Below are 26,057 nucleotides of genomic sequence, written 5' to 3' on the forward strand. Positions count from 1 at the left end.
TCAGCTAAACGCAGAGAGGAATACTGCGGAAGCTGAACAGGAAAGGTCCTAAAGCATACACATCAATCACAGCTTTTGTGTGCTGAATTATACAACATGCTGGACTGACCTTTAAAATCCATTAATCTCAACCAACATTTTTATCCCATCTGCGATTCTTCTTGCTCATTTTTAGCTCCTCACTATCTGTTTGTACGAGTTGACACTTTGAATCTCTTCCTCTGTTGTCTCTAGATGTTTTCGCTGCTGCAGATTGGAACCTCCCTCTACACTTCCTCCCTCTCCTTCTCACTCATTAAGCCTCTCGCTGTTCCTGTTTTTCAGTCCTTTTCTGGCCTCTTCTGGCCTTGGCTTTTATCTCACTCACAAGATGGGATCCATTTCACCTAGAGTAGTTTACATGGTGCGAGCTAAGTACCAGTTTAATTGAAAATCTTCGGAGAAATGCGAGGTAATGACATTAGTCTGGATTTTTAAAGTAATTGCTTCGAAAGAAAATAATGCACCGACGACTCTTTGGTGGTCACGCAAGCAGAAAAACAACTCCCAGAGAAGTAATCTCCGCAAAAAAAGAAAAAAAACTTATCTCAATTAAAAATCATTGCTTTTTAGTCACTAGAGTTAAGCTCCTCAGTTGATGCACACTTTTATTTCTATGCTCCTCTTATTTCAGACAGAAATATATATATATATATATATATATATATATATATATATATATATATATATATATATATATATTGAAGCATCTGTGTGGGGTGGAGGGGAGAGTAGTATTGATCAGCTGACCTGGCTCCTTCACAGTTACACCTGAGTAGCCTTGAAGAAAACACCAGAATCTTGATAAGGTGCCAACGACGCCGGCCCTCGTCCTCACCTCCAGGAATACCTGCAGGCCTGAGCTCAACTCATCCCTTAACATCACCTGAGCTGATTTTAAATACATCACTTTAGAAGAGGAGTTCGATAGATGGTCTGGAGGAGCTGAATCATGACCCCTCCACAGCAAATATACTGAACTAATCGTAGGTAAACAAACACCGTGCGCACACACGCACACTGGCTGATTTACACCTGTGGCAACTACCACACAGAGTTGTGTGAGTGAAAGTGCAACTACATTCCAGAGAGATCAATATCACACAGGGAAGGGCAGAAACATCTCAGTCATTCATCAATCCATAATACCTCTGCCTCTCTGCCCTCTAACTCTTATTATGAACAGGGTATTATGATGTTAGCCTGGACCGGACTGTGCATTATGAATGAGCAAGAAGTAAACTATAACCCGGGATGATCCAAACACCTAACCAATTCACTGCACCTCCAGTCTGAGAGTAATGAGAAACAAAATGAGCTGTGAAAAAGATGAAACATCAGCAAGTGGGGAAAGAAAACCAATGAAGAAGGCAGACGGAAATGAGACAGGTGAGAGATGAGGATGAGTTTGAAAAATTATTTATTTATACATCTTTCAGGGGTGAAAAAAGAAGAGGCACTTTACACAATCGCTCTGCGACTGAGCCCATATGGGCAACTAATTTCTTCAATTCATCAGAAACAGAGAGTTGGATTTGATGCCAGACTAATGATCATCTGCTTCTGTCAATAACGCACTGAGCTCACACTAGTCAGGCCATGATGGTGTATGTAAAACTTAATAATGGATAATCATTTTAACTTTTAATGCACACTGAGGCAGAGTAGGAGTTGCCCCTTTAATCTAGCACCCAGCCAGCAGTCTCACTCGGTGTAGTGAGCGTGCATTTATATTAGTGGCTCTTGCGGTTATGGGGATCATCATTAAACAACCATTGTTTGTCCAGTAAAACTAGCTGTTCTGTAAATTAAACAAATAATTTAATTTCCAGACTGAGCTGACTCAATGTTTCGCTTAAGGATAAAGATTTCAGTTGTTTTTTTTTTCCAATTATTTTTTTAAAGGTGTCAAAATATGATTATGCTCACCAATGAGTGCTCATTCTGATTTGAATTGCATTATGGAGCAGTCTGTCATTATTGGTTGAGGTGAAAACTTTGCACTCTGAATACAAATGCCTTGTCTGCAACAGTGAACAAGTTTAGATATTTTACTCTCAAGTGTCATTATAACTGATGTTCTAATACTAGCCACATAGCCCTGAGGGGGAATGTTGAGTCAGTTATAGGCAGGGACAGTATATTGAATTTCCCAAGTGTTTTATATGTGACACAAAGACTCATAAACAGCAGTGCAGCCCTTTCGAGGGAAGTGAGTGCAACAACATGTGAGCCATTTGTCCTTCTATCTTTGTGAGAACGAGAAAATACAATTCTTCTTGTACAATCCCTTTAAAAAAACACAATTAGGTCATCCATTTGCTCAACCTTAACAGTGAAAAGGATCTTTCATCTGCTTTGAAATATTTGTGGAAATATCAATGCATGCTTATTTAAAAAAAAGCCCCTCTGGCAGAAGATGGGGGTAGATATTGAATCTTGATTCTATTAGAGCTTAACACCCTTTATGAAACCATCAACCATGCAGTTTTATTTGATGGCTCATACATGCGGGCCAGTGTCATCAGTTCAGGTCTGGAGCTAAAACATCATTTGAATAACCAGTTAGCTGATCACTTTTTTATTATCATTCAAAGATGAAGACTGTTTTCCCTGCTTAGTTTTCCTCTGCTGAAGATTGCTTAAGATTTTTGGTTGGAGCACTTCTAAATATCACAAAGGGATTTTTTTTTTAACATTTTTCTTACTTTTAAGCTCAACAAGTAATTCTTGAGTCATTGAGACAATAAATGATTTAGGGCGTGGATGTACATCTACAACTAAATAGCTGTTGGAGTTCACCTGATTTAAGATGGCCACCACAGCTAATTGGCCTTATCAAACACAAAACATGTCTGTAACTAAGTAAGTGTTCATATAATGAGCAGTATAGTAGCTGACAGTTATCCTCAACACATAATCTCAACACTAACAATAATAATAATTAATCTTTTGCTAGAAATCTACAACTGATTAACTTTTGAAGTCAGCATGATTGTATGCTCTCAGTCACCTGAAAAAGTAATGGGTTTGGACATACAACATTTAAAGTTCACTCATAACAAACTGGTCACTTAATGCTTACAACAAATACATTTAGAAAAAAAAGTAACATTTTGTGCAACTAAACATGAACATTTTGTTGTACGTCCACTGAGTGTCACTAAAACCTTCTGCAGATTCACGAAACATTGACAGATATTCATCTTCTCAGATCACTCGCATCTATATATTGTCTGGCTTAAACAATGCTTTGTACAAAAGGCATCAGTGATCAAGCTTCAAAATTCAGCAGGTTGGTTATAAACAGGCACAAAGAAAAAGCTACATAACCCTTATCTTATAATTATTGATTTCAAGTTTCTGCTTTTAAGCTACAAAGCAGTCAAAAGTTTCTCTCCAGTTTACGTATCTGAACTCATGACCCTTTATGTGTCAGAGTGCAGCTTTAGATCAACCGTCGAGTCTTCAAAGGAAGACTTTGTTAGTAAGAGCCCTCAAACTCCCACACCCAAAGCTTCAAAAATATTTCACCTAAGAATATTCTATCATAACTTTGTTTTCTGAGTTTTGACTTCATCATTTTCTCCACTAAACCATGAATACATCAGATGAGCATCATAATCCTCCCGATGACTTGAACTGATGCCGTAATTTTGTCTCAATCATCATTATGCCCACAACTAAGGCATAAACATTTTCACCTGATCCCTTTTAGTGCTGACAGCAAGCTGTGCTACAGCAGGGGATGTGTGGGTAGCTTCATATTTCTTCATAACATACTGTATATAAACTGTGGTTCCTACAATCCTCTTTTACTAAACTAATTCTAAGCCTTTACACCATAAGACTGATTCTGATAAATAAACTCTATAACAGATTTGAACTTCTTTTTACAACTCTTAGCTTGGAAACAACCGAGTATGATGAAGGGGATGATAAAAGCCATCTTCTTCTCTTTTTTTTTTTTGGTCTGTTCCATATGCTCCATAGTATGCACAACAGTAAAGTATGCAATAGGGACACATTTAGTTTGACATGGTAAAATAGAAATGTACCCAGAAATGTATAAAAGACAAGCATCAAGGGGGTAAAATGAGTCCATATAAAATACTTCGGTCAATAAAAAAAAAGTAAGGCTGGGAGTAAAATTCACTTTTGAAACACTGAAAGAGAACAGGGACACAAAAGTGATGGGAAACTTGGGAAAAAAGCCCATAAAGAATGCCATCAAACCTCAAGGGACTTTCACAGATTTCCTATGAATCACAAATTAGGACATAGAGTTTGTCTCCTCACTCCCTGCTTCTCTCCCTTTTGTAAATATTTGTTTCATGTTCTCACCGACCACCCGTAGACAAATCACGTCCAGGAACAACTCGAGAGATCAATACAGCAACAAGATACGTTGTTTGTGTACATATTTCACAGAAAACCAAAAGGGTGAAGAACAAGTAAAACAGCTTATTTACAGATAAAATAAACAATAATGAAGTGCAATCATGACTGCACGACACTGAAAGCAACTAAAGCAATACAACAAGATGAAAGATCATGACAAACATAAAACGACAGCGTTGGGTTATCACATGTTGAAGAGGACATAGTCAACATAGCTACCTAGAAAGGCCATGACACAGATGCTGATGGCAAACATGGAGCTCAGGCTGAGGCTGTTGCTGTCCTCACTGTGGAACACGGCGAGCGCTACCTCGCAGTGCCGCCCTCGGTAGCCCTCGCTGCAGAGGCACGAGTAGCGTGACGGAGAGTGAGCCACGCACGTGCCATGGCGACACGGCCTGCTGGCACACAGTGTGTAGATGCACACTCTGCCTGAGGAGCTCTCCCTGGTCATGTGGCCTGGGGGGCACCTGGGCAGAGAAGATGAAGAAGTGTAAAGAAGACACACGAGACACTCGGGAAGCTGTCAAATAAAAACAGAACATGATTCATGAATTCTAAAGGAGTTATGAGGCCTAAGCTGATAGTGTAAAAATAAATCCCTCAGGAGTTACACCTCTTATGTCAGATTCAAAGATATGGTCTTTGAAGGTTACTGAATGTTGACTGTAAATGGGAAAAAAAGGAACAAGAAACGAAATCGAGGAGCTAAGATTGGCTTTGCAATTGTAGACCCTCAGTATATTTGTACAAAATATCCCCACGAACATAATTCATCCCTGCCCCCTGCTCCCCTCAGTGCTTTGTATCCTAAGGCTGTGCTGCAATCACAGAATATGGATGTCAAAGTCCCCACTGGTTTGGAGTGCTGAAATCACAGCAAAGAGACTTAGTGGCCCTGCAGAGTTTAAAGGGCCAGACAAAACTCTGACAGTCACTGGTGGTGTGCACGATTCTCTCAGGTTGACAACGTTTCACAAGTAGCGTACCAGAGATAAACTCAGCCTCGCTGCCATCTGTTGGCCTTTCTACTTCAAGTCAAATGAGGAAAATTCACATAAAATTATCACATTTTATGATGCATAAACTCATTTATCTGTATTAATTCTTGCATGTTTAATTTATTGTTATTATCATAGCTGTTGTAGTATAAGAATAAAAGACTTCAAACAATAAAAGTAATAGACATTCTGAGCATACACTTTGTCACTGTATGGGCACAGCTAATGTGTTGATAATGAGAGAATGCCCTTCATGGAGGGTTGAAGGTCTTGTTTGCTGGTTCATGGCTTCCTTGGACAGATAGTTTTTATATACAATGTTGGGTGCACTTAAGGTAGTACCTCCTAGTATTCTGGGGTCTCTAAAATGTCTCGAGATGTTCTCATTTTCCTTACTTGAGTCGCAGAGGCTTGCAGCCTTAACACTTGAACTTCTGTGCAAGAAACCTTCTCCTAAAATAGTTACAGAATTGTTGCAGGTGTCTCAAATTCTTCTAGATCTTGTCGTGGGTGTCTCCAACTAGTCTCAGGAGCACAAGAACTGTATTTTGGCACCTGCACGAGAGCTCTCCTCTGACATATAATAATATATTTTATAATTATAATATTTAAATAATAAAAACTAAATAGTGTACTTTAGTAGATTAAATCATAAACATGGGGGTACAAAGCAGCCCAAGGTATGTATGATGTGAGTGGAGGTGGGCAATAAAGTAAAAGTTCTTTCAGCTGCTCCTTTCTTCAGGGGTTGCCACAGCAAGCAAACTCACACAAATGACTTGGCAATTGTTTCACATCAGACACCCTTCCTACCATAACCTGGGCTCAAACCTGCAACCTCAGGATCTCAGGATTACAGGACCATGGCACTGACCACTGAGCCACCGCAGCCCAGGCAATAAAATAAAGTGAACAAACTAAAATACAGTTTTGCAAGCTGCACACAAAAAAATAAGCTACGATCTTCAAAGACTGACTGCTCAAAATGCGGCCGCACAGCTTGCTGGTTGGTTAGTCACAAATATTCAAAATTCAATGAGACTGCAACAGAAAATTTGTTTATTTTCTTGCAATACTGAGTCAAGTGAAAAACCACCTTTAGACCTCAGCTTTGGTTCAGTTTCTGGGTAAATTGCCAATAAATGTATTGATACATCAGTAGATAGCAGATCTTAGTTCTAAGGTAAAGCAATGAGCTATTTACTTTGAAAATAAATGACGTGTTTTGTAAAAATATGGGTAGAGTGCTGGCAATTAAAGTGTTATGGTAAGTAAGAACATCCTATGCACTCCTCGTTCCTTTTGTTCACTGGGGATACATGTGTAAATATGTACAAAGCGTGCTTGCACACTTTAAGGCTGATTTAAAATGTTGAGCTGTTTGTTCTGCATATTTACAGCACCTGCACTCATGCTGTCTCCAGAGGTCCACGCACACCAAAGGAGGGGAGCAGTGATGTTTTCTACAGGCATCTGATGAGCAACCGACAGAGACACCCTGCGCTGTGACCACCTGAAGCCCCTCTGCACGCTGTTCCTGATCCAGGGGGATGGGGCGCCCGTTAAGCCTCACATCACGCAAACAGCCTGGTGAAAGCAGAAGTAAAAGAGGTAAAGGAGACAGTAGTCCTCGGGCAAAATCTTTTATAGGCACACATTTACACAACAGCAGGGGTATAAACTCAGGTATGCAGTTGCACATGCATTAACACTCATAGACTCGCTGACACACCTGCAGACCAACACTCCCACACAAACAAACATACAAACAGCCTCAGGCAAGACTGTCAGCACAGATTTTTTTTTCTTTTTTTTTTAGGATATGTTCTCTGTTGGTTAGTTTACCCACTCTGTAGGTCTAACGCATCATGTAAATGCGTATCAGTGCCACTCAGTTACTTTCTTCTATCTGTGTGAAACTGAGGTATCAAAACCCATTTAGACCAGGCACAGAAGCACTTGCTTGTCTGACTGAGAGCTCATCTCCCTTGGGCAAATGGAGCTTTTTAATTAATTTGTCAATTTGAATTTTATTTTTTACTTACCCAACATTTCATCCGCTCACTGAATAATCTTACTAAACAGCATAAAAAGAAAGGATTAAAACCCTTTCAGCTTTGCTCTACTTTATGTTTCAAATTGATCTTAAATTAAACTAATTTATTTTTTTTCCCATTATAATTTACACAGCACTCCACAATGTCTGAGCAAAAACAAGGTGATGAGTTATTTGATTCATTTATTTATTAGAGACTGGAATTTTTCATTTATTTAACAAATCAGACCCTTTCTGCGATTCAAAACTGAGATTTGTACATCTTGCTTCAATCTGAAGCCCTTGCAGCACTTGTTGCACATTGATTAAATAACACCTGTGCCTTACTGAAATTTTTGTAAATTACCAAAAAAAATAAATAAATAAATACCTGTCTACTGTAATATTTTATGATGTGTGGGTCAAATCTAAAGTTTAGATTTTAATGTAGAACTGCAACAGATCTGGAGAAGGATGCAAGAAAATTCATCATGCTTACATAAAATGTATTTTGAATAATTAACAGCTTGTTCGATATATTTGTTATGGGTGGATCCAGGGATTTGCTTGACTCTTCACAGGTAGGCAAAAAATTCCAAATTATGACCTTTTCAACATGTCCTACCATCATACTGATGGTGTCTTTACAGCTTGTGATCAATGCAGCAATTCTAAATAAGCTAAAAATGAAACAAAACTACAAAAGTGTTGGAATGACCCTGTCTGGATCAGAACTAAACAAAGCATCTCCTGATGAAGTGAAAGGTCTGAACTCTTTGGTATGAGCTGTATATTAATTTACTGAAAAAAAAATTGGGGGTTTTGAGAAGAAGTGCAAGCACGTACAGTAAAAAGGAAAAAAACATCTACAGCACTGTGAATACATTTAGTTTTGTTTGTTAAAAATAAGAAAACAGACACCTACCAAGGAAGCTGCGGTTGTGTCCAGAGGGAAAAGAGTTTCCAAGCATGACCACAGAGGGATCTATAATAATTTCCTGACTTTGGCCGGGTGAGGCTGTAACCTCCAGTCGTCCCCCACCTCCATCCAGTCTCAGGGTAAACTCTCTTCCGTACCGATCCAGCTCCACTTCATGCCACTCCCCGTCATCAAGGCGATAGTAAGGCAGCGTAACGTTGTAGTCTCCATCTCCAAGGTTGTAGAAAACAGCCAGCAGGCCCTGAACATCCTGAGATAAAGAGAAGCACATCAGTGACGTGAACTTACATTCAAAAAGAAGAAGGTAAGATTTTAATATTCAGGATTCCAACTCCATGTTTGAGGTGTTGTAACTCTACTTTTGGGAACTTTTGTGGTGATGTGAAACAAGATGTTCGGATTTGTCAGTCGCTGTAGCAACACTATTTTCCTAAGTGCAGATTTTAAAGCTTGTGGGAAAAAATATTACAAAATAGGATGACACAAATCCTACCAGAATGACAGTCTGACAGAGCTGAATTTCTGCCATATTGTGCTGCGTTGATAGGCAAAAAACAGCTCTTGAGCATAACAACATTATAAGAAGTAGGCCAGCTCCCAAGGTGAAGGGAAAGCAGCTAAGGTTGAACAAGGCAAGAATTGTGAAGTTTAAGCACCCAGACATGACTTTCTGTGATGAACTGGACGGAAAGTAATGGCATAAGAATTTTAGCGGTAAAAAATTAATTCAGCAATTTTGCAGCAAAAATGCTTTGCCAAGGTGCTACACACATTAATTCATGGCATAGTCATCCCGTAGGCAAGGTGCACATGAAACAATAATTATCTTTAGCAGTTAAGGATGAGCGAACACAATGGACTCAACCATCATGAGGCTCCCATAACTGCAGCTTGTACATGTCCAAGGCTTAATTGGAAACAGTAGAGCTAGATAATTCACACACAGCCCAGCTTGCATTAACTATTGCTCCCTCAGCATGAGCATCTCAAATGTGCAGTTTGTGCTGGACACACACACACATCAACACACACACACAGACACAAATTAAAAGCAGAGCATGCTTACTCTGTATTGCCTGGTCTCGCCTCCAGTGTACAACAAACATGCAAACAGGACTTCATCAATATTTAGGTCAAATTTGATTATATATTTAAACTTTATTCGGCCCCATCATATATGCTTACAGTTACCACTAATAAAAACTTTTTTTCTGTTTTATTAAAGGTCTAGCATTCATTAGAAGGGAAACATTGCCCGCTGCTTAAGACTAAGATCATCTCATGTTGAGTTGTAGCCATTTTGGTCAAGCCTTGAAAATAAGCTTATGGAAAATCTCATGTGAAATTGCAAGATGCCATGCTCAGAATATGTATTGTGGATGACTGTCAGCTACTACTATCTCAAACTTTTGTTCAGGATCTGTTAAATTGAGTTACAGCCATTTTTGTGTTGACTAATGTTGATTAGTTGTGGCTGCCATCTTGAATTGGATTGAGACCAAAAGGTAATCAGTTGTAGATGTACATCTAATGATTACTTTCTGAAAGTTTCATTCATATCTGTCGAGTGGTTCATGAGATATTTTGCTAAGAAACAGACAGCGCTGACTCTAATTGTTAATGGCAAAGTTTTCAAAACAGATCTTGTGTGATCAGTTAACGGTCAGAGTAGTTGTGGATCAGTCTCAGCTACTAACTCACCATATTTTAGGTGAATACCTGTAAAACTGACTGAGATAACCATATTTATTTAAGGCTATGGCATCCATCTTGATTTAGGTTGATTCCAAAAGTTGTAGATGTATTTCCAGTGATTACTTTCTGCAAGTTTCATTAAAATTCTTCCAGTGGTTCATGAGATATGTATTTTAGTAACAGACAAGCACACAAACACGGGCTAATACATTTTCTATCTGCCTTTACCTTTTGGCTATGGGCGATAAACATGTCTGAAGTTTGTACTATTTCAAAGCTTTATATTTTCATTGATTTAAGGATTACTGGTGTTTGACAATAAGTTTATTGCATCCCAGTCACTCTGGAAAACTTTTCTCAGAGTGCATTGGATAAATGTTTTCTTTACAGAGAGACCATACTCCTCCGAGAGCAGCATGCTGTTTCTACCCAGCTAGCCCTTGATAACCTCTGTGTGAAAGTGTGGTTATTTATTCAGTGTGCACTCTATTCCATAGCTACCCTTAAGAAAAAAAGGGCATGGAGGCAGCCCTTTAAATTAGAGCTTGTTGTCGGAAAACACAGCAGGCTTGTGCTCAAGTGTTTCTGTGAGCTCTGGGACAACAAGGCTGAAAATGTTTCAGTGTGCTGGCTGCAGACAGACATCAGATGCTTTATGCAGCTCACCGATTCAGTTCCAGAGAGGGTTACACAGAGAGGCTTCACAGCACATTAAAGACTACAGCCTTTTTCCTTTTCACTGTCACTGTGGGACTGCAACAACGGAACAGGACACCATTGTTTCTCCTCATGTAGCGTTAAAACCCCAAAGAAGAACAAGAGACGACGCTTCAAACAATGCTGTCTGACAAATAACAAGCACCAGCACAGAGACAAGATGTTCTTCAAAGACAGACCAGCGGTGTGAAATCTACAATAACAGAGGCAGGTTCAGTGGAAACAGGTGACCTGTGAGTGACAGTCCTACCAGAGTCGTTTACTTCCAGGTGCTGTTCCCACTTGGCCTGTCAGCTGACAAAATGAAATGCTTAGACAAGGAACACCGCCTTCATAAACACTCAGGAATATGTCAGACAGCAGAGGCATGCTATTATGGAGGTTTGGCAAAAGTGAAGTAGACTTAAAAACTGTTCGAACACCATTCCACTCCAGTTGTAGAAAGAATGGTGAAGACATGACTTAGAGCAAGCCACTTGACTCAAACTGTGTCAAAAACTAAAAGTGTCAAGCAGGAAATTTGACCTTCCACATACTACGGTGCAAACTCACTATTTTGGCATATTAAACTAGGTTTGAAACATTAACCAGAAACAGATTTAACCTTAAATGAAAAAAGGCCTATTTTTAAAAATCAAATCCTTGCAAAAAAACAGCCTTCTGCAACCCACTGAAAGAGCCTGTTAAGAACATACATATGCCACTCACCAGCCCCCTCAGTATCCACCCATATGTCTTCAACCTTGATATTACTCACTCTCAGCTTGACAAGCATCTCCAGCAATCATTTGCAAGGCCTAATCATCGTTTTAAGGCTCACAAACAAGACAATCACAGCTGTCAAGGTGGAGGCGAGTGGCTGGCCATGACTCACCTCTAAGCGTAGGTATTCACTCTGCTCCTGGGACAGCAAGCTGAGGATGACACCCGCTTGGGCACGTGTCCGAATCCCAATCTGGACTCTGGTGAGCCGAGTGGGCAGAGACCACTCGAGCTGGAGCTGAATGTGGCTCCGACCGTCAAAAGAAAACTCCGGAGCCACTTGTCAATCAAAAACACACAAAAAAGCCTTGTTTCATTTATTTCAGCTGTCACATGGAAAATACACGAGAGAATTACAGCAAGATTCTGCGCAAGACTGTGCAGAACCACTTTATGCAAGGCGAGGTTATCTTCCCATGCCAGCAAATTTTCAATTTGGTCCGTGCACCTCATGAGGCTTGGATACAAAACAGACCAAAAACATCATGGTCACTGAAAAGCAACTCTACATACTTACATTGATTGCACTGCGGGCCTGTAAAGCCTTTTTCACACAGGCAGCTGAAAGAGCCTCTCTCTCCGTGACAGCTGCCCCTCTTGCCACAGGAGGAAAGCTGCTCCACGTCGGCGCAGTGGTTATCAATAAGACTGCAGCCCAGCAAAGTGTTGGAGGATTCAGCGGGGGAACCAAGGTCATACAGCTAGATGGAAAAAGAAAAAAAAGGGAACATGAGAAAGATATGTACAAGAAAAAAAAAACACAGGAAGGGGAGGAAATTGAGTGGGATGTTGTTTCTCTTCTTGCAGTTCTAGAAAATGAGGCTAAAGAACTGTGATAGTGAATAGAGAAATTACTGTGTGCAATTATTTGAGCAAAAAATGGTACAAAATAAGTGAAATAACCAAGAGATGAAAGATGATGATATCCACTAATTAGACCCATGGAAATTTGAATCACATTTACTATTTTACAGTTAGAAAAAACAGAAACAACCTGTTCGTCACACGTTTACATCCTCCTCATCACTTGTGAACTCATAATCGTACATCTCTGCCAAGCTTCATGTCACTGTGTTTACTTTTGTTGCATAACCACACCTATATATGCTTTGAGCGTGACATGTCCTGCAGCAGAAGGGGTTTTCTTGGAAGTTCTGCTCTGTGTGAAAACGAAAAGGTGTGTGCGAAAACAAACATCTCGCAACTATGTGACCGCAAACCGACTTCATGATTTCTTATGGAGTATGACAGAGCCTTAAATGTGAAGCTTCAACATACCAAGACACAAAAAATAAAAGGCCCAGCATTCTTTGTAGGAATGTATATCCCCAAAAGCTTTCATGCCAGAGTTCTAAACTACAATTACTGTATCTTACACTGATAAATGCCAGAGTTGTAGATGATTTGGTCAAATGTTACGCACAATCAGAAGTGATACTGCAAGATGTCACGCTCAGAGGATGTGTAGTGACTGACTCTCAGCTAAAACCTCCCCAAATTTGAACTCAATCTGTAACATTGACTGAATTATAGTCATTTTTGTGTCTTCTAAAAACAGTTATATGTGGTGGCCATTTTGAATTGGGTTGACATCAAAAGTTAATCAGTCTAAGATGTGCAAAACCTCACACCGGCAATATTAACTAAAACTAAATGATAAAGCAATTTGGAAAAACTCACTCCCTCCACAAAAATTAAGTGAATAATTAAGCAATCTAATCCTGCTAATCGAATGTACTTGATTAACTTATTATCAGAAAGTGTGAAAGGATCTCTGAAAGCAAAGGTTTGGGCAGTTTGGCTGGTTTTAGAGCATTCAGTCATGCAATAACACAATGCCAAAGAGAGACATCATCCTATTTCCTAGACTAGAATTTATTGCTGCTCATCGATCCAGGAAAAGTTATGAGCATCATTGAACAGTAAAAAAAATTATTCACAAGTGGAAAACTCCACATAGAGAGACGTTTGTGTGTTTGTGATTTTGTCATGTGTTGGAAATGGTCCAACAACTGAATGTCAACACATGGAGACTTCTTGTAAAGGTGTGGACAAAACTGCAGTCTCTGTGAGTATAAATTGCTTTTTAAGCTATAAAAAATGGCTTTAAGGGCCCTGGTTTGATTTATGTTTTGGTTAGACATTAAAAACTTTTTTAATCACCCTGGACCAGTCTAATTGCTGAAACAGTTTGGATTAAAGTTATGGTAAAAGGACCAGGGAATGGATTCTGTCAGTGCAGTGGTTTGATTGGAATTTAGAAGCAAACCTATTTGTGTGTGCTTGCGTGTACATTGATACTGTTGAATCTTTTGTGCAATTTATTTTTGTCTGGCTGATTATATTGATTCATTTTGAAGTTTTAATTGCTGTGTGATAAGTTTGATGTAGGCTGGGTGTATGCTTTATTGATTAAAGCTCCACTTATTCACTTGCTTTCTTCTGGTTTGTTTCCAGTGTAAAGTACACTGAGTTTATTTTTACCTGTCACCAACAGCAAAGCTGAGCAAAAAGGTTTTTGGCTGTCTGTTTGTCTGTACTGTTAGTAAAATATCTTATGACACTAATGAAACTTTCAAAATGCAAACATTGGATACACATCTATTACTGAATATTTTTTAAAATCGATCCACAGCCACAGCCAGCTAATCTTAGCCTACACAAGAATGAGAATACTTTTGTCAATTTTACACATATTATACTTACATTTAGTATAATAGTAGCTGACGGTCATTCTTAACAGCAACTCCAAGCACTAACAAATTATGTGAAACATTAAAACATTGCTTGAGATTGCACATAATGCTATTTTCAAGGTTTGACCAAAATGGTTACAACCTTGTTATTTCTCAACACAAAATAATTTTCATTTAAAACTTCGGCATGAGTGGAGGTGGGGAACATACAGTCCTTCAAGGAATGCTTGGCCTTTATGTGTAATGGAATCTAGATGGAACAAAATTCTAGTTCTGCATCCTGAGTAAAAATGTTAAGTTCTGATCAATGTAAAAGCACTACCATAACATTTGCATAACTTCCCACACTAAAACCATCCAGGAACCCTACAAACTGAAGGATTTTTATGAGAAAAGTCTCCTTTCAGTCGAGAAAATTTTCATCATTGGATGTTTTTCACTCACAAAAAGTTGATATTGATTTGCAAAGAGAAGTCAAGTGAACTGAAACCATGCATATGATAACAGAAGTATCGAATTCTTTCCCTGTAGGTTCTGTAGGGTCATGGAGTCAGGTTTTTTTCTTTTAATGTGTGCCCCAACTGTAGCATGGGCTGACAAACTCAGAAATATCACATAAAAATGAACTGAAACAAATCAATAAGAAAATAAAACCATCATATTTTTTCAATCAGCAGAGTCAACTGCAGGGAACTGAAATGATTGATTTCCCAGCAGCAAAACAAACACACTCAAATACCACGGTGCAGACGGACACCTGCCATTAACTGCAGCAGCAGCTGAAATTATCTGGTAAAAAGAACTTTCAATCACATTTACACAAATAAAATTATGTTATTTAAACTTGACTTGACTTTGTGCTCTAAATTTGATGACAAATCTAAAATAGATTAATTTAAATTTAAAATGCAGCAATGCAGATGGCAGACATTAAATAACACCAACTAACCAAACACAAATTCTGCTTACACAAAAATGCATTAGTTAATAATAGTTAAATTAAAGACCTAGTATTTGTTTAAGGAATGCATATCACCCACCACCTTTCAATTCAAAGTTTTAAACTAAGTTCTTCTTATGATAGGAAATAATTTAGTTATAGCCATTTGGTCAAACCTTGTTAATGATGTTAAGCACAATCTCATGTGATGATGAGATGTGTTAAAGCTTAGAGACCGTGTTAAGGATGAGTCTCAGCTAAAACCACACAAGCCTTAGCTCATTATCTGTAAATTTGAGTAAATTATAGTCATTTTTGTGTCAGCAAATGTCAATTAGTTATTATTCTAAATTAGGTTGACTCCAAAAGTCAATTCATTGTAGATGTCCAAAAAAGGTTAAAAAGAGAATCTACACCAGCATATTGTAGATGTCCATTTGATAATTACTTTCTTGGAGTGTCCTTCAAGTCTATCCAATGGTTTTATATATTTATGAACCACTAGATATTATTGACTGTAACAATTAATGCCAAAGTTTTAAGCAATGGTGTTGCATACTGTGCTCAGAATATGTGTTAAGGATGACTCTCAGCATTTATGTGTTTGATAATACTGAATTGGCGTGACTTTAAAATTTAATCAGTTATAGATGTACATCCATTGATCACGTTCTGAGAGGTTCATTAAAATCAATCCAGTGGTTCATGAGATATTTTAACAGACAAACAGGGTTGATGAAAACATTTATTACACAAGTTTTATGAACATATCGTGTGCAATGTGAAGTGCTCAGAGTATGTCAGATGGGCGATACTCATCTACTATCACACCAAATTTTAGCTCAATAGCTGTAAAACTGAGTGTTATAGCCATTTTTGGGTTTCCTAAAGCCACTTGACTGAAGGAAGACACCTTGAATTGGGTTAATGCCAAAAGTTAATCAGGTGTAGATGGAATTCCAATAAAAACGTCCTGAAAGTTTCCCTTAAATTTGTCCAGTTATAGCCATTTTATGTTAACCAACACTGTTTAGCTGTCGTGGCCATTTTGAATTGAATTGTTTCCAAAAGTTAATTAGTTGTAGATGTCCATGACAAACACACATAGACACAGATAAAACCATAATTGCCCTTTCTGCTTTTGGCGGTGGGCAATTTTAATGTGACACATTTTTAGATAATATTCTGAATACTCGCAGGCGCTTCTGTTTTTGTTTTTTTTTTTTTGTATTTGAGGGTATTTTTGCAAAAGAGAAACACCTCAAGACAGTCGGAGTAAACCTGACCAGGAGGGGAAAAAAATTATGAGCAAAGAGCATCAGCATTCATCGGGTTTCCCTGTGCAGCCTTGAGGTCACATTTACATTCTTATTAAAGTAGAGTCCTCCATCACCTGTGGGGCCTGTCATCCAAACAGGTAAAAAATAAAGGGCTACAATACACCAATCTATTCACCCAGCCACAGGGATGCATTGAACTTGGCTTGTCTTCTACTTTACCTTGCTGTCTACAAGCAGGTTCCTTATACATCCACTATAGTGCTTGTGTTGCAGCTGAGGATATTCATATGATATGTTCTCGTTGATTCCTCCAAGCTGTAGCACGTGACTTCCATTCAGGTACCTGAGAATGAAGAGCAACAACAGAACGTGAGCTGAAGGAAAACAAAACAAGGACCATGTCATGTTCTCAAGGTTACAATTCAAAATGTAGCTCAAAATAAACAAAAAGAAAGAAACACAAACTGCAAGCAGATGGATTAGAGCACATATGCACACTACACAAGTTGTCAGAGTTAAAATTCATTGTTTCCTTCAGTTTTTGCTGAGGCTGTCATCACTTTCTCTACCTCCAGAAAACAAATGTGACACCTTTTTTATTGTTCTTTTCCTCTTATTTTGAAAATATGCATGATGGGTAAATTACATTTGTCAAAAACAATAAATCTCCCAGTGATTTCCTACAGGACTTCTACTAATTTCCAAACTGCACACACAATGTGATAACTCCTCTGCCAAGGCGAAAGTCAAAGCAGAGCCACAGTGTGATGTTTTTAATGCTGTTTATTTGCTTGTCTATTTGTCTGTCAAAACAAATATGCAAAACATACCAAACAATTTTTTATAAAAACTTAATTAGGAGGAGGAAAAAAATCCATAAAACATGTTGAATTCCACAACTAATCAATCTTAAACATAGTCAAGATGACACACAATAAAATGGCTCCTAAAATGTCTAAAAATGTATTACACGTAATAGAAAACATTCTGAAAATTGTTAGTCTGCATACAATGTTAACTTTATGATTTTGCAGTTTAATTGCACAATATAATAATGAGCTTGGATTGGCAAACCAAGGCCATGGTGCCAGTAAACAAGCAGAAGCTGTAACCAAGCAAAAGCTGCTCTGAACAGACACAGTTAGAGATTAATTGGCATTTTAAGGATTATATCTGAGAAATTTATTAACAGTTTCTTCCCCCCAGAGAGGACAGTCTGGCAAACTAAAAGCCTGAAACATTCTGAGTCACCATCTGATTTCATTTTAATAAATAAATAATACAGCATGGATTTTTAAACTGCATTTTGGAAATGACTTTTTGAACATGAACAGTAAGAATATGGAACAACCTTTAATGTTTTTCATGCTGAGTATTCATGAAAAACTACTTAAGAAAAAGGGACTTTGAGGATGTCCTTGTTTTGTGAAATGTTAGACTGTTAGATGCAAAAATTAATTAAGAAGCAATGGGAAATTACTGAGTGACTGTTTGATGCATACAGATTGTAATGACTAATCTAAAACAAAACTCCCTCAGGTTCTTTCTTATTATTCTTGCTCTTTTTTATTTTTCTAAAGCCAAGAATTTAATAAAACACGTCAAGCAAAAAGTGTTTGATAAGTTAATTTATTTACAGGTAATTGCATCACAAATTATAGGCCTAACATTCCTAGAAAGGATTTATAACGCCTGATGCGTATCATGTCAGAATTTTAGCCTAAGATTGAGAAATGACAGAGTTATAGTTATTTTGGTTTAGTATTTTTTGTGGCTACTTTTCAGCTACAACCACCTCAAATCGTAGCACCAGATCTGTAAAAATGACTGAATTATAGACATCTTGTCTTTTCTAATGTCAGATGGCAGTGGCGTCTATCTTGAACTGGGTTGGCTCCAAAAGTTAATCAGTTGTATTATTCCATACACACCAATACATACTTGTTTTTTATTTTTTATCAAGCTTACCTGTCCCTATTGGGTGTGACCCCTCGGATTTCACAGGATGAGCGGTCCTCTGTCATGGCCCATGCTTCCACACCTTCTGCCTCCATGACAATGGCACTGGAGCATCGATCCAGAGTGAAGCGCACTTCCTTTAAATTAATAGAGAATGGAGAGAGGTTATCGCTGCTGCATGTAGGGATAGGTTAGTGTATAGCTGCGTGGCACTCTGCTCTGTAGAATTTATTCTAATCTGACATTTTCCCTGTGCAGAGGGCGAAGAAAGAAGACGTAAATATACTTCTCTTACTTTACTGTTGCTCTTCACATCAAGGCGATGCCAGCGTCTGTCTCCCACCCCAACATTTGTTAACTGGAGGACCAGGGTCCCAGAACCATGGTTGATTTTAAGGCTAGGCATCCCACCAATCAGCTCTATGAAAGATATTGATCATAATTAACACAAACCACTGAACGATCACGATTATGTTTGAGTGAAAGGATTGCAGGTAAAGGAGAAAATCTGTTCCACACTATATAGAACAAAAAAGAAAAGAAAAAACAGCTTAACTTGCTGGCGCATATAAAATATAAAGGCGGAATCAATAGAAAACTGTGATGAAATGTGCTGCAAACCAAAAGAAAGGAGAAAAAAACAACAACTACAAATATGCCGATTGAGCAGGAACAAGGAATCCTTCCAAAAATCTGTGAAGTTTTGCCTCAGACTAAAGAAACCAATATATGGAATAACAATAGTACAAAACACAACTGGTTTACAGCAGATAATAAAATGGCACCAAAAACATGCATTAAAAAGTTAATTATTTTTCAAATAAGAAATAAAAAATCAAGTCCTGTATCAGTTTAGTCATTTCAGTAGAATATTTACTACCTTTGTATGAAGTTTAAATTAGTAAGCCCTTTAAACAACAAAGTAAAACTGTACTGCTGTTTCCTTCAGTGCTTTATATATTTTTCCTGTGAAGTGGACTGCAGAAAGTACTCAAGCATGTAAAATTCACACTCCAAATACCAAACAACAAAAAAAAACTCATTTTGAGAAAAACTGTGACCAGAAAGAACTTGAGAATGGTTCATCACTTTAACTATAGTTGACACCGGTTATTGCTCTTTGCTGGTGTGACAAAAATGTTCACATCCAACAGTCAGAGTAAAAAAAGTTGAAACATTCTCTTTATTAAGTATTAGACTTATTTAGTATCTATTCACACCAGGACCTAAAGACAGATAAATACAAGATAAACAACAGCATATTATATATTGTTTTTTACCATGTTTGAGGAGATATTTTTGGGAGTCTGAAGTCACTTCCTACTCAAAAACCCAGAAAGAAAAACACAAACTTGACACTTTGTTTTGGCCCCTCAGGGTTTGAAAACGTCTCATTCAGTGAGCCATTCAGATTTGCAGGAGAAAAGCATGTCACTTCTCGAACTAAGAATACAACACAAACTCAACCTCCTCATCTTTCCTCTATCCACATTCAACTTCAAAGCATGCTGCATTCACTATACCTTAAAAGTAGAAAATCAAAACTTCATTTTTGTAGCTTTCTGCTTTGCTGTTAACTGCAAATTTCCATTGCAAGTTAAATATTTCCATCAGCTTAAAAAGAAACAAGCTTATAATGCTTTGTCAATACTTTGTCTTGTGTTTTATATCTTGATGAGGAATTCTCACTTAATATTGGCATTCTTTATCTTTATTCCTAGCCAAAGCTTGGAAATTCTAATTTATTCCGTGGCATAAAATGTACTATCAGCACATTAATTGAAACAAAAAAGTTCTTCATAATGGTTTAAAAAAATAGAAAGAAACTCTGGAGACAAGCTGAAAAATAAGATTTGCAAAACATGCCAAAGCATTAAAACTTTAAGAAAATGTCTCAACTTCTGAAAGAAAAATGTCTCTTTCAGCAAAAATTAAGCCTACATGTAGAAGCAACATGTGAAATGAAGTTATGCGCAGGGTTTGTATTCTTTGTCTCTCGTCCCTCAATCTGAAACGATTTCCCACATTTTGACTGTCTCAACAAACATCAACAGCAGGGCTAACACTTTTCAAAGACACGGCTTACACCCAGAAACTGTGAGGACAGTAGAAGATTCTCATAATAGAGGTTGTGGCTAATGTCAAACTGTGCACAAATTGTGCATCACCCTATCAAGGTCTTTGGTGCCTTGATACACCCAGTGTAGAAAAAATGATGAGCACACAAAATGGGAATTTAAGTAGTGCAGATTTCAGCAAAAATATTATAGAAATTGCCACACAAGTAGGGAAATACAGCTACAACTAATGTATTGCTTGTTAAAACTGTAAAAGTGACAGACAGATACAGGAAGGCAGCAGATAAAACAACCTGCATTTACCACACTGTGTTGTACTCGTTTTGCACCTCTAATTTTTTCCAGATTTGGCAATAGACCAAAAACAAATCATCATATTATTAAATAGACATTAACATAATCTTTGTTCCAAAATTGGATGATTGGGATCTGGTTCCCATCATGCTTTTAACAGTCTTTCATATTTCTTACCCTACATAAAGAAATTTAAGGATGCCCTTCTGTGTAATGTTGCTTCTGTTCATTGAGGTTCAGTGTTTCAGGTGTCGTGGTTGGTTCACATTCAGTTTTATAAATCTAAACCACAGTGTCATGTTCTTTTTATAGAGAAGAGACTACACCTTGGCAACCTCTCAAACGAATCACACTTTGCTCAGTCTTTTTCTGATGTACTATCATAAACTTTTAACATTTAACATGGTAACTGAAGTCTGCAGAGTGTGAGATGCAGCTCTTTTCTCTTGTAGTTCTGTGAGCATTGCACAGTTTGACCTTGGCGTGCACTTGCGTGGAGATCTACTCCTGGGAAAACCAGTACCTGCCTGGAATGTTTGCAACTTCTGAATTTTTACAGTGTAAAGTATTGCTTGAAATTGTCTTATAACTTTTATTGGGTTGATAGAAAGCAGGAATATTGATATTGACAGAAAATGCAAATATGAACACAATGAATGATCCAGACCAGCAAACTGTCAAAATGTCTGCTTTTCTAACCCCAGCTGGGGCATTGTGTAAAATGCCAATAAAAACAGAATGCAATGATTTGCAAATCTCATAAACACATTATTTTTCACAATGAAACATAGTGAACATATCAAATGTTTAAAATAAGAAAATGTACCATTTTTTAAATCAAAATGTATTTTTTTTTAACAAAAAAGGAGGAATTTTCAATTCTTGGGCCCTGTGATGGACTTGCAACCTGTCCAGGATGTACCTCGCCTTTTGCACAATGACCAGCTCCCCCGCAACCCTGCATGGAAAAGCGGGTAAAGAAAATGGATGGATGGAATGATTTTTATGGCAGCAACACATCTCAAAAAAGACGGGACGGTGGCAACAACAGGCTGTAAAAGTAAGTGGTACAAATAAAAACAGCTGGAGAAGCAACTAATTAGGTTAATTGGCAACAGGTCAGTAAGAGGACTGGGTATAAAAAAAGCATTTTGGAGAAGTTGAATTTCTCAGAAATAAAGATGGAAAGGGGTTTGCCAGTCTGAAAAAAATTGCATCTAAAAATAGTGAAACAATTTCATAATAATATTCATCAGCGTAAAATGGTAAAGACTTCATAACATCATCAAACAATTTCAAGAATCTGGAGAAATCTCTGATCTCAAAGAGCAAAGCTGAAAGTAAATATTGGATGCCCGTGATCTTGGGGCCCTCAGACGACGCTGCATTAAAACAGATCTGACTCCATTATGAATTTCGCTGCTCAAGCTCAGGAACACTTTCACAAATCATCGTCTGAAAACACATTTCACCGTGCCATCCACAAATGCAGTTTAAAGCTCTATCATGCAAAGAAGGAACACAAAGGACTGTGAACACCACCCAGAAACATTGCTGAGTTTTTACTATTTACGTACACTTTGGCACTGCACAGAGCAAATTAATCTCTACCAGCCACAGAATCATTTTAAAAGTTTAACTTCTGTTCTACTGATGAACTGGGGGGGGCACATGAAAAATTATTACTTACAGTGTTAATCGTGAAACTGCTCAGTCGCTAAAGCATCACATTAAGTTCTTGCTGCATGTCTCGGTTGAGTGAGTGCTCATATGCCTCAGCAGTAAACAAAAACATAAAATTTACCTCATATTTGCTTGCTGATTAACTGTCGCACAGTAATTAAACACACAAAATTGGGATTCAGATTTGAAATCCCAAACGCCTTCCTGGAACCCGTTTAATTATTCAGACTGTTTCTTTACCTATTGCTATGTAGTCTTCTGTGTCCCCAGGTAAAAGAGTGGCCAACGGGCCCGCGTAGAGCAGCAGTCCATCATCTTCTTCTGTCATAAACTCGAGTGAAAGATGGCTATCAGAGCATGGCCTTATGGGAGGAAACCAGGCATAGCCGTTGCCAAGGAAACTAAGTCTCGTCTGCTGACAATCTGGCCCCTCAAGCTGTGGGGGGCAGCGGCACCTGTAGCACAAAAAAGAAAAAAAAAAAAAGGTAAAAAAAAAAAATCAGGACAAAACAAGGGGAAATAAACAATCAGTGTCATTCAGTTTTGAGCTCGGAGGAATCTTCCTATTGTCAAATCGCTAGCATACGTGACGGTCTTATTGATTTACACTGGCAGAGAGGTATGACTCTGTTTGAACACGCTGGTTGTCAACAGACAGCAAGACAAGCACTTTTATCTACGAATTGTTTGCATTAGCAACAGCGTCCTGAATATTCACTTCTACATTAAATCAATTAGCTATGAACACAACATTACTCGAGTCTATTCTTTATCTATCACAGCTGTCGGAGCTGAACTCCCCAGAGACGGTCCATGCTCAGCACATCACGTTCCTTTTGTTAGGAGATAATTAAATCTATTTCTCTCACTTTTCTGTGTGTCAAACCATCACTGATTTTCAAGACTTTTTTTTTATTATCCTCCACTGCCCCCTTCTCCGTTTTAAGGCGTTACTCACTTTGCAAGATTGCCTCCTTTTGTACTTATCTACTTTGATTAGGGCTTTTGTGTTAAGGATCACTGCTTTTGCACAAACTGGAAAATAAATGTATTCATGAGACTCTTGATTTTTTTTTTGTGTGTGTGTGGGAGACTGTAATAGCAAATCTTAATAATCATTGAAAAACAAAATTTGTATAAAAAATATACATCTAGTGATGAAAAACAGCCCTTTCAATCATTGTGATGGCAAGGATTGAAGGGACAGGTTGATCTCAGCCTGTCCTCTCCACTACAGGCATGTGAGACAAGCTGGTTTTGCTGATAATGTCAAAGCCATCTATTTTCATGCAGTGTCTAAAGAAGGCTCTGTGTTCCAAGGCTGGAAGGGTCTGTTTCTCCAATCGCAGTTTATTGTGCAAAGGGGCAACATATGTCAGGAATACTGATTCATATGCAGCAAAAATGGCTCCGGCTGAGTGTATAGCCTGATGCATACATATGCACATGCTAAGAACAGCACCTCACTGCTTCACTGCTCTTTCATGTGACTTAAGAGAGCAATGGAAATCCAAATTGCAAAGGGCAGCGCCTGTTTTTCTCACTTTTCACTGATAATATCTGATTAGCTCCTTTCTGAGGTTCCCCTATTAAGCTCCTTCAGCAAAGGAGAAGAATAAAATTACATTCTTTAGGGCTGGGATGCATTCAAATGAGTGCATGTGTAGAATATTTCATGAAATATCTGTCTAAAAGAACATATGTTTTGCTTTACCTTAATTTGCACAGAGACTTTTTAAAATAAAACAAAAAAAAATAAAAAATAAAAAACAGTTAGCTACATTCTGTCTCTGGACATCAGGCCATGCACAAACTGGCATATTTGTGTAAATGGCATTAAAGAAGATTTTAAGAAGCTGTGAGCATACGGCAGAGGGAAGTAGATTTAAATAATCCCTTTGCCCTATATTTATTTAATCTGGATATTAGTGTGTGCATAAAATGAAATGCATGCATTTCTTTCTGCAAAAGCCTCCCACAGAGAGTTGTTTAAAACTTGAAGGTTAGGACTTGTGTACTGACCAAAGGTATTTATTAATGTTTACGATGAATATTCAAAGCAATGAACCATAGAAACAGAAGTTTTAACTTCACCTACTGTAAAAGTTTTACAAAATGCAACATAAATGCTTGACAGAAAATATGAAGAGATCAGTTTTTTTGAATGATTTGCACAACCAAAAACCGTCCATCAATGACAAATAGATTAGAGCCTTTAGAAAAGTTAGATATTTTATGTTTTCAGATTACAAGAATAAAAAGAATCTCAAAAATGCTTGTGTTTTTCAGAGACACAATTTGTAATCACTCTTACAGTGATTCTTCAAGAACTGGAGAAAAGCCTGCAGCACATCAAGAAACTGTTTTCTCTTTCCCCTCTTTAAAGAATCAATTTCACCTGAAGCCCAGCTGCAAACATGCCTCTCACCTGTATCCATTTTGTGTGTCAATGCATGTCCCCCCATTACGGCAGGGGTTACTGGGGTAGGAGGAGCAGGGTCGGTGGGTCATTTCTCTGGCAGCACAGCCGCACACAGCCGAGGATGTCACTTTCACTGAGACCAGAGATAGAGCACCAGAGTCTATCAAGGTGGGTGAGTCACTGATGCTTAACTGTGTGTAGCAGCCTCCGGATGTCTTGCAGTCAGCATGCACGCACTCATCTACCTGCACCTGGCTCACACTCGCATGGAGGAGTGGCTGCAGCTGCAAAAGAAAAAAAAAGGGAGACAAAAAAGGCAAGTAAAATTATTTTTGGAGAAGATAAAAAGAATTTGTAGCTTTGGTTTTTGTGCCATGTAGAAGACACTGATAGACTGGGTTTAGAGGAGCAAAATACCTTTACATGAAATTCAAAAGAGAAAGACAAACCATTCAGTAAAATAGTAAAGTGGCAGGACAATTACATTTATGTGGACTGAAAAGATGGAAGAAAGAAGTGAGTTACAGATAAAGGACAGACACTGACAATAATTGAATAGGACACAAACAGACATGACAGGGTCAGGCAATAAACTGACAGAAAATTGGTGTAAGAATAAAAGGCCAGATAAAAAGCCCTGTTATCTCTTTCCCACTAGCTCACAGGTTTATCACTTGATGTATGAACACTGATCTCTATCAGTCTGACAGGATGGTATACATACCTCCCTTTTATGTGCTGCGAGGACACTGTGCAGTTTCTCTGGCCGCAAGTAGCCATTATCAGTTAGCACATAGAAATAGACGTCTACGGTTTTCTCCTCTCTGTCAGCTAAACTGAAAATGTTGATACTTCCTGGTCTGACGGACAGGGTTTCAGACAGGAAGTCCCAGAATGCCTCCAGCCGACTCTTCCCTTCGACGCTGGAGTCGATAAACTCTCTTGCTGTAACGCCTTGGGGAGACAAAGAGATTGGAGGCTCATGACATAAGAACTACTGACTCGTCAATGACAACTGCAGACTTGATCAAAGTCCGTGAAGTTCCTGATTCCATTAGCACAAGAGGTAGCCTAACATCTCCCTTTATTGATTCGTTTCCTCCCGGAGTCATCCA

At 38.2% G+C, this 26,057-nt stretch overlaps 1 protein-coding gene across 1 annotated transcript in view; it reads right to left on the reverse strand.

The window, feature by feature from the left end:
* Positions 1–26,057, reverse strand: part of LOC108237539 (neural-cadherin) — a 112,193-nt gene that overhangs the window by 2,159 nt on the left and 83,977 nt on the right. The window contains exons 21-31 of the mRNA XM_017419030.3: positions 25,667–25,896; positions 24,949–25,226; positions 22,761–22,975; positions 18,761–18,885; positions 18,475–18,602; positions 16,726–16,849; positions 12,108–12,291; positions 11,703–11,869; positions 8,402–8,666; positions 6,845–7,028; positions 4,660–4,910 (exon numbers count right to left, since the gene is read on the reverse strand). Of these exons, the coding sequence (XP_017274519.1) occupies positions 4,660–4,910; positions 6,845–7,028; positions 8,402–8,666; positions 11,703–11,869; positions 12,108–12,291; positions 16,726–16,849; positions 18,475–18,602; positions 18,761–18,885; positions 22,761–22,975; positions 24,949–25,226; positions 25,667–25,896 (2,151 nt within the window). The remainder of the gene's footprint in view (positions 1–4,659; positions 4,911–6,844; positions 7,029–8,401; positions 8,667–11,702; positions 11,870–12,107; positions 12,292–16,725; positions 16,850–18,474; positions 18,603–18,760; positions 18,886–22,760; positions 22,976–24,948; positions 25,227–25,666; positions 25,897–26,057) is intronic.

This window comes from Kryptolebias marmoratus, linkage group LG11 (assembly GCF_001649575.2).
Source record: "Kryptolebias marmoratus isolate JLee-2015 linkage group LG11, ASM164957v2, whole genome shotgun sequence".
Taxonomy (NCBI): domain Eukaryota; kingdom Metazoa; phylum Chordata; class Actinopteri; order Cyprinodontiformes; family Rivulidae; genus Kryptolebias; species Kryptolebias marmoratus.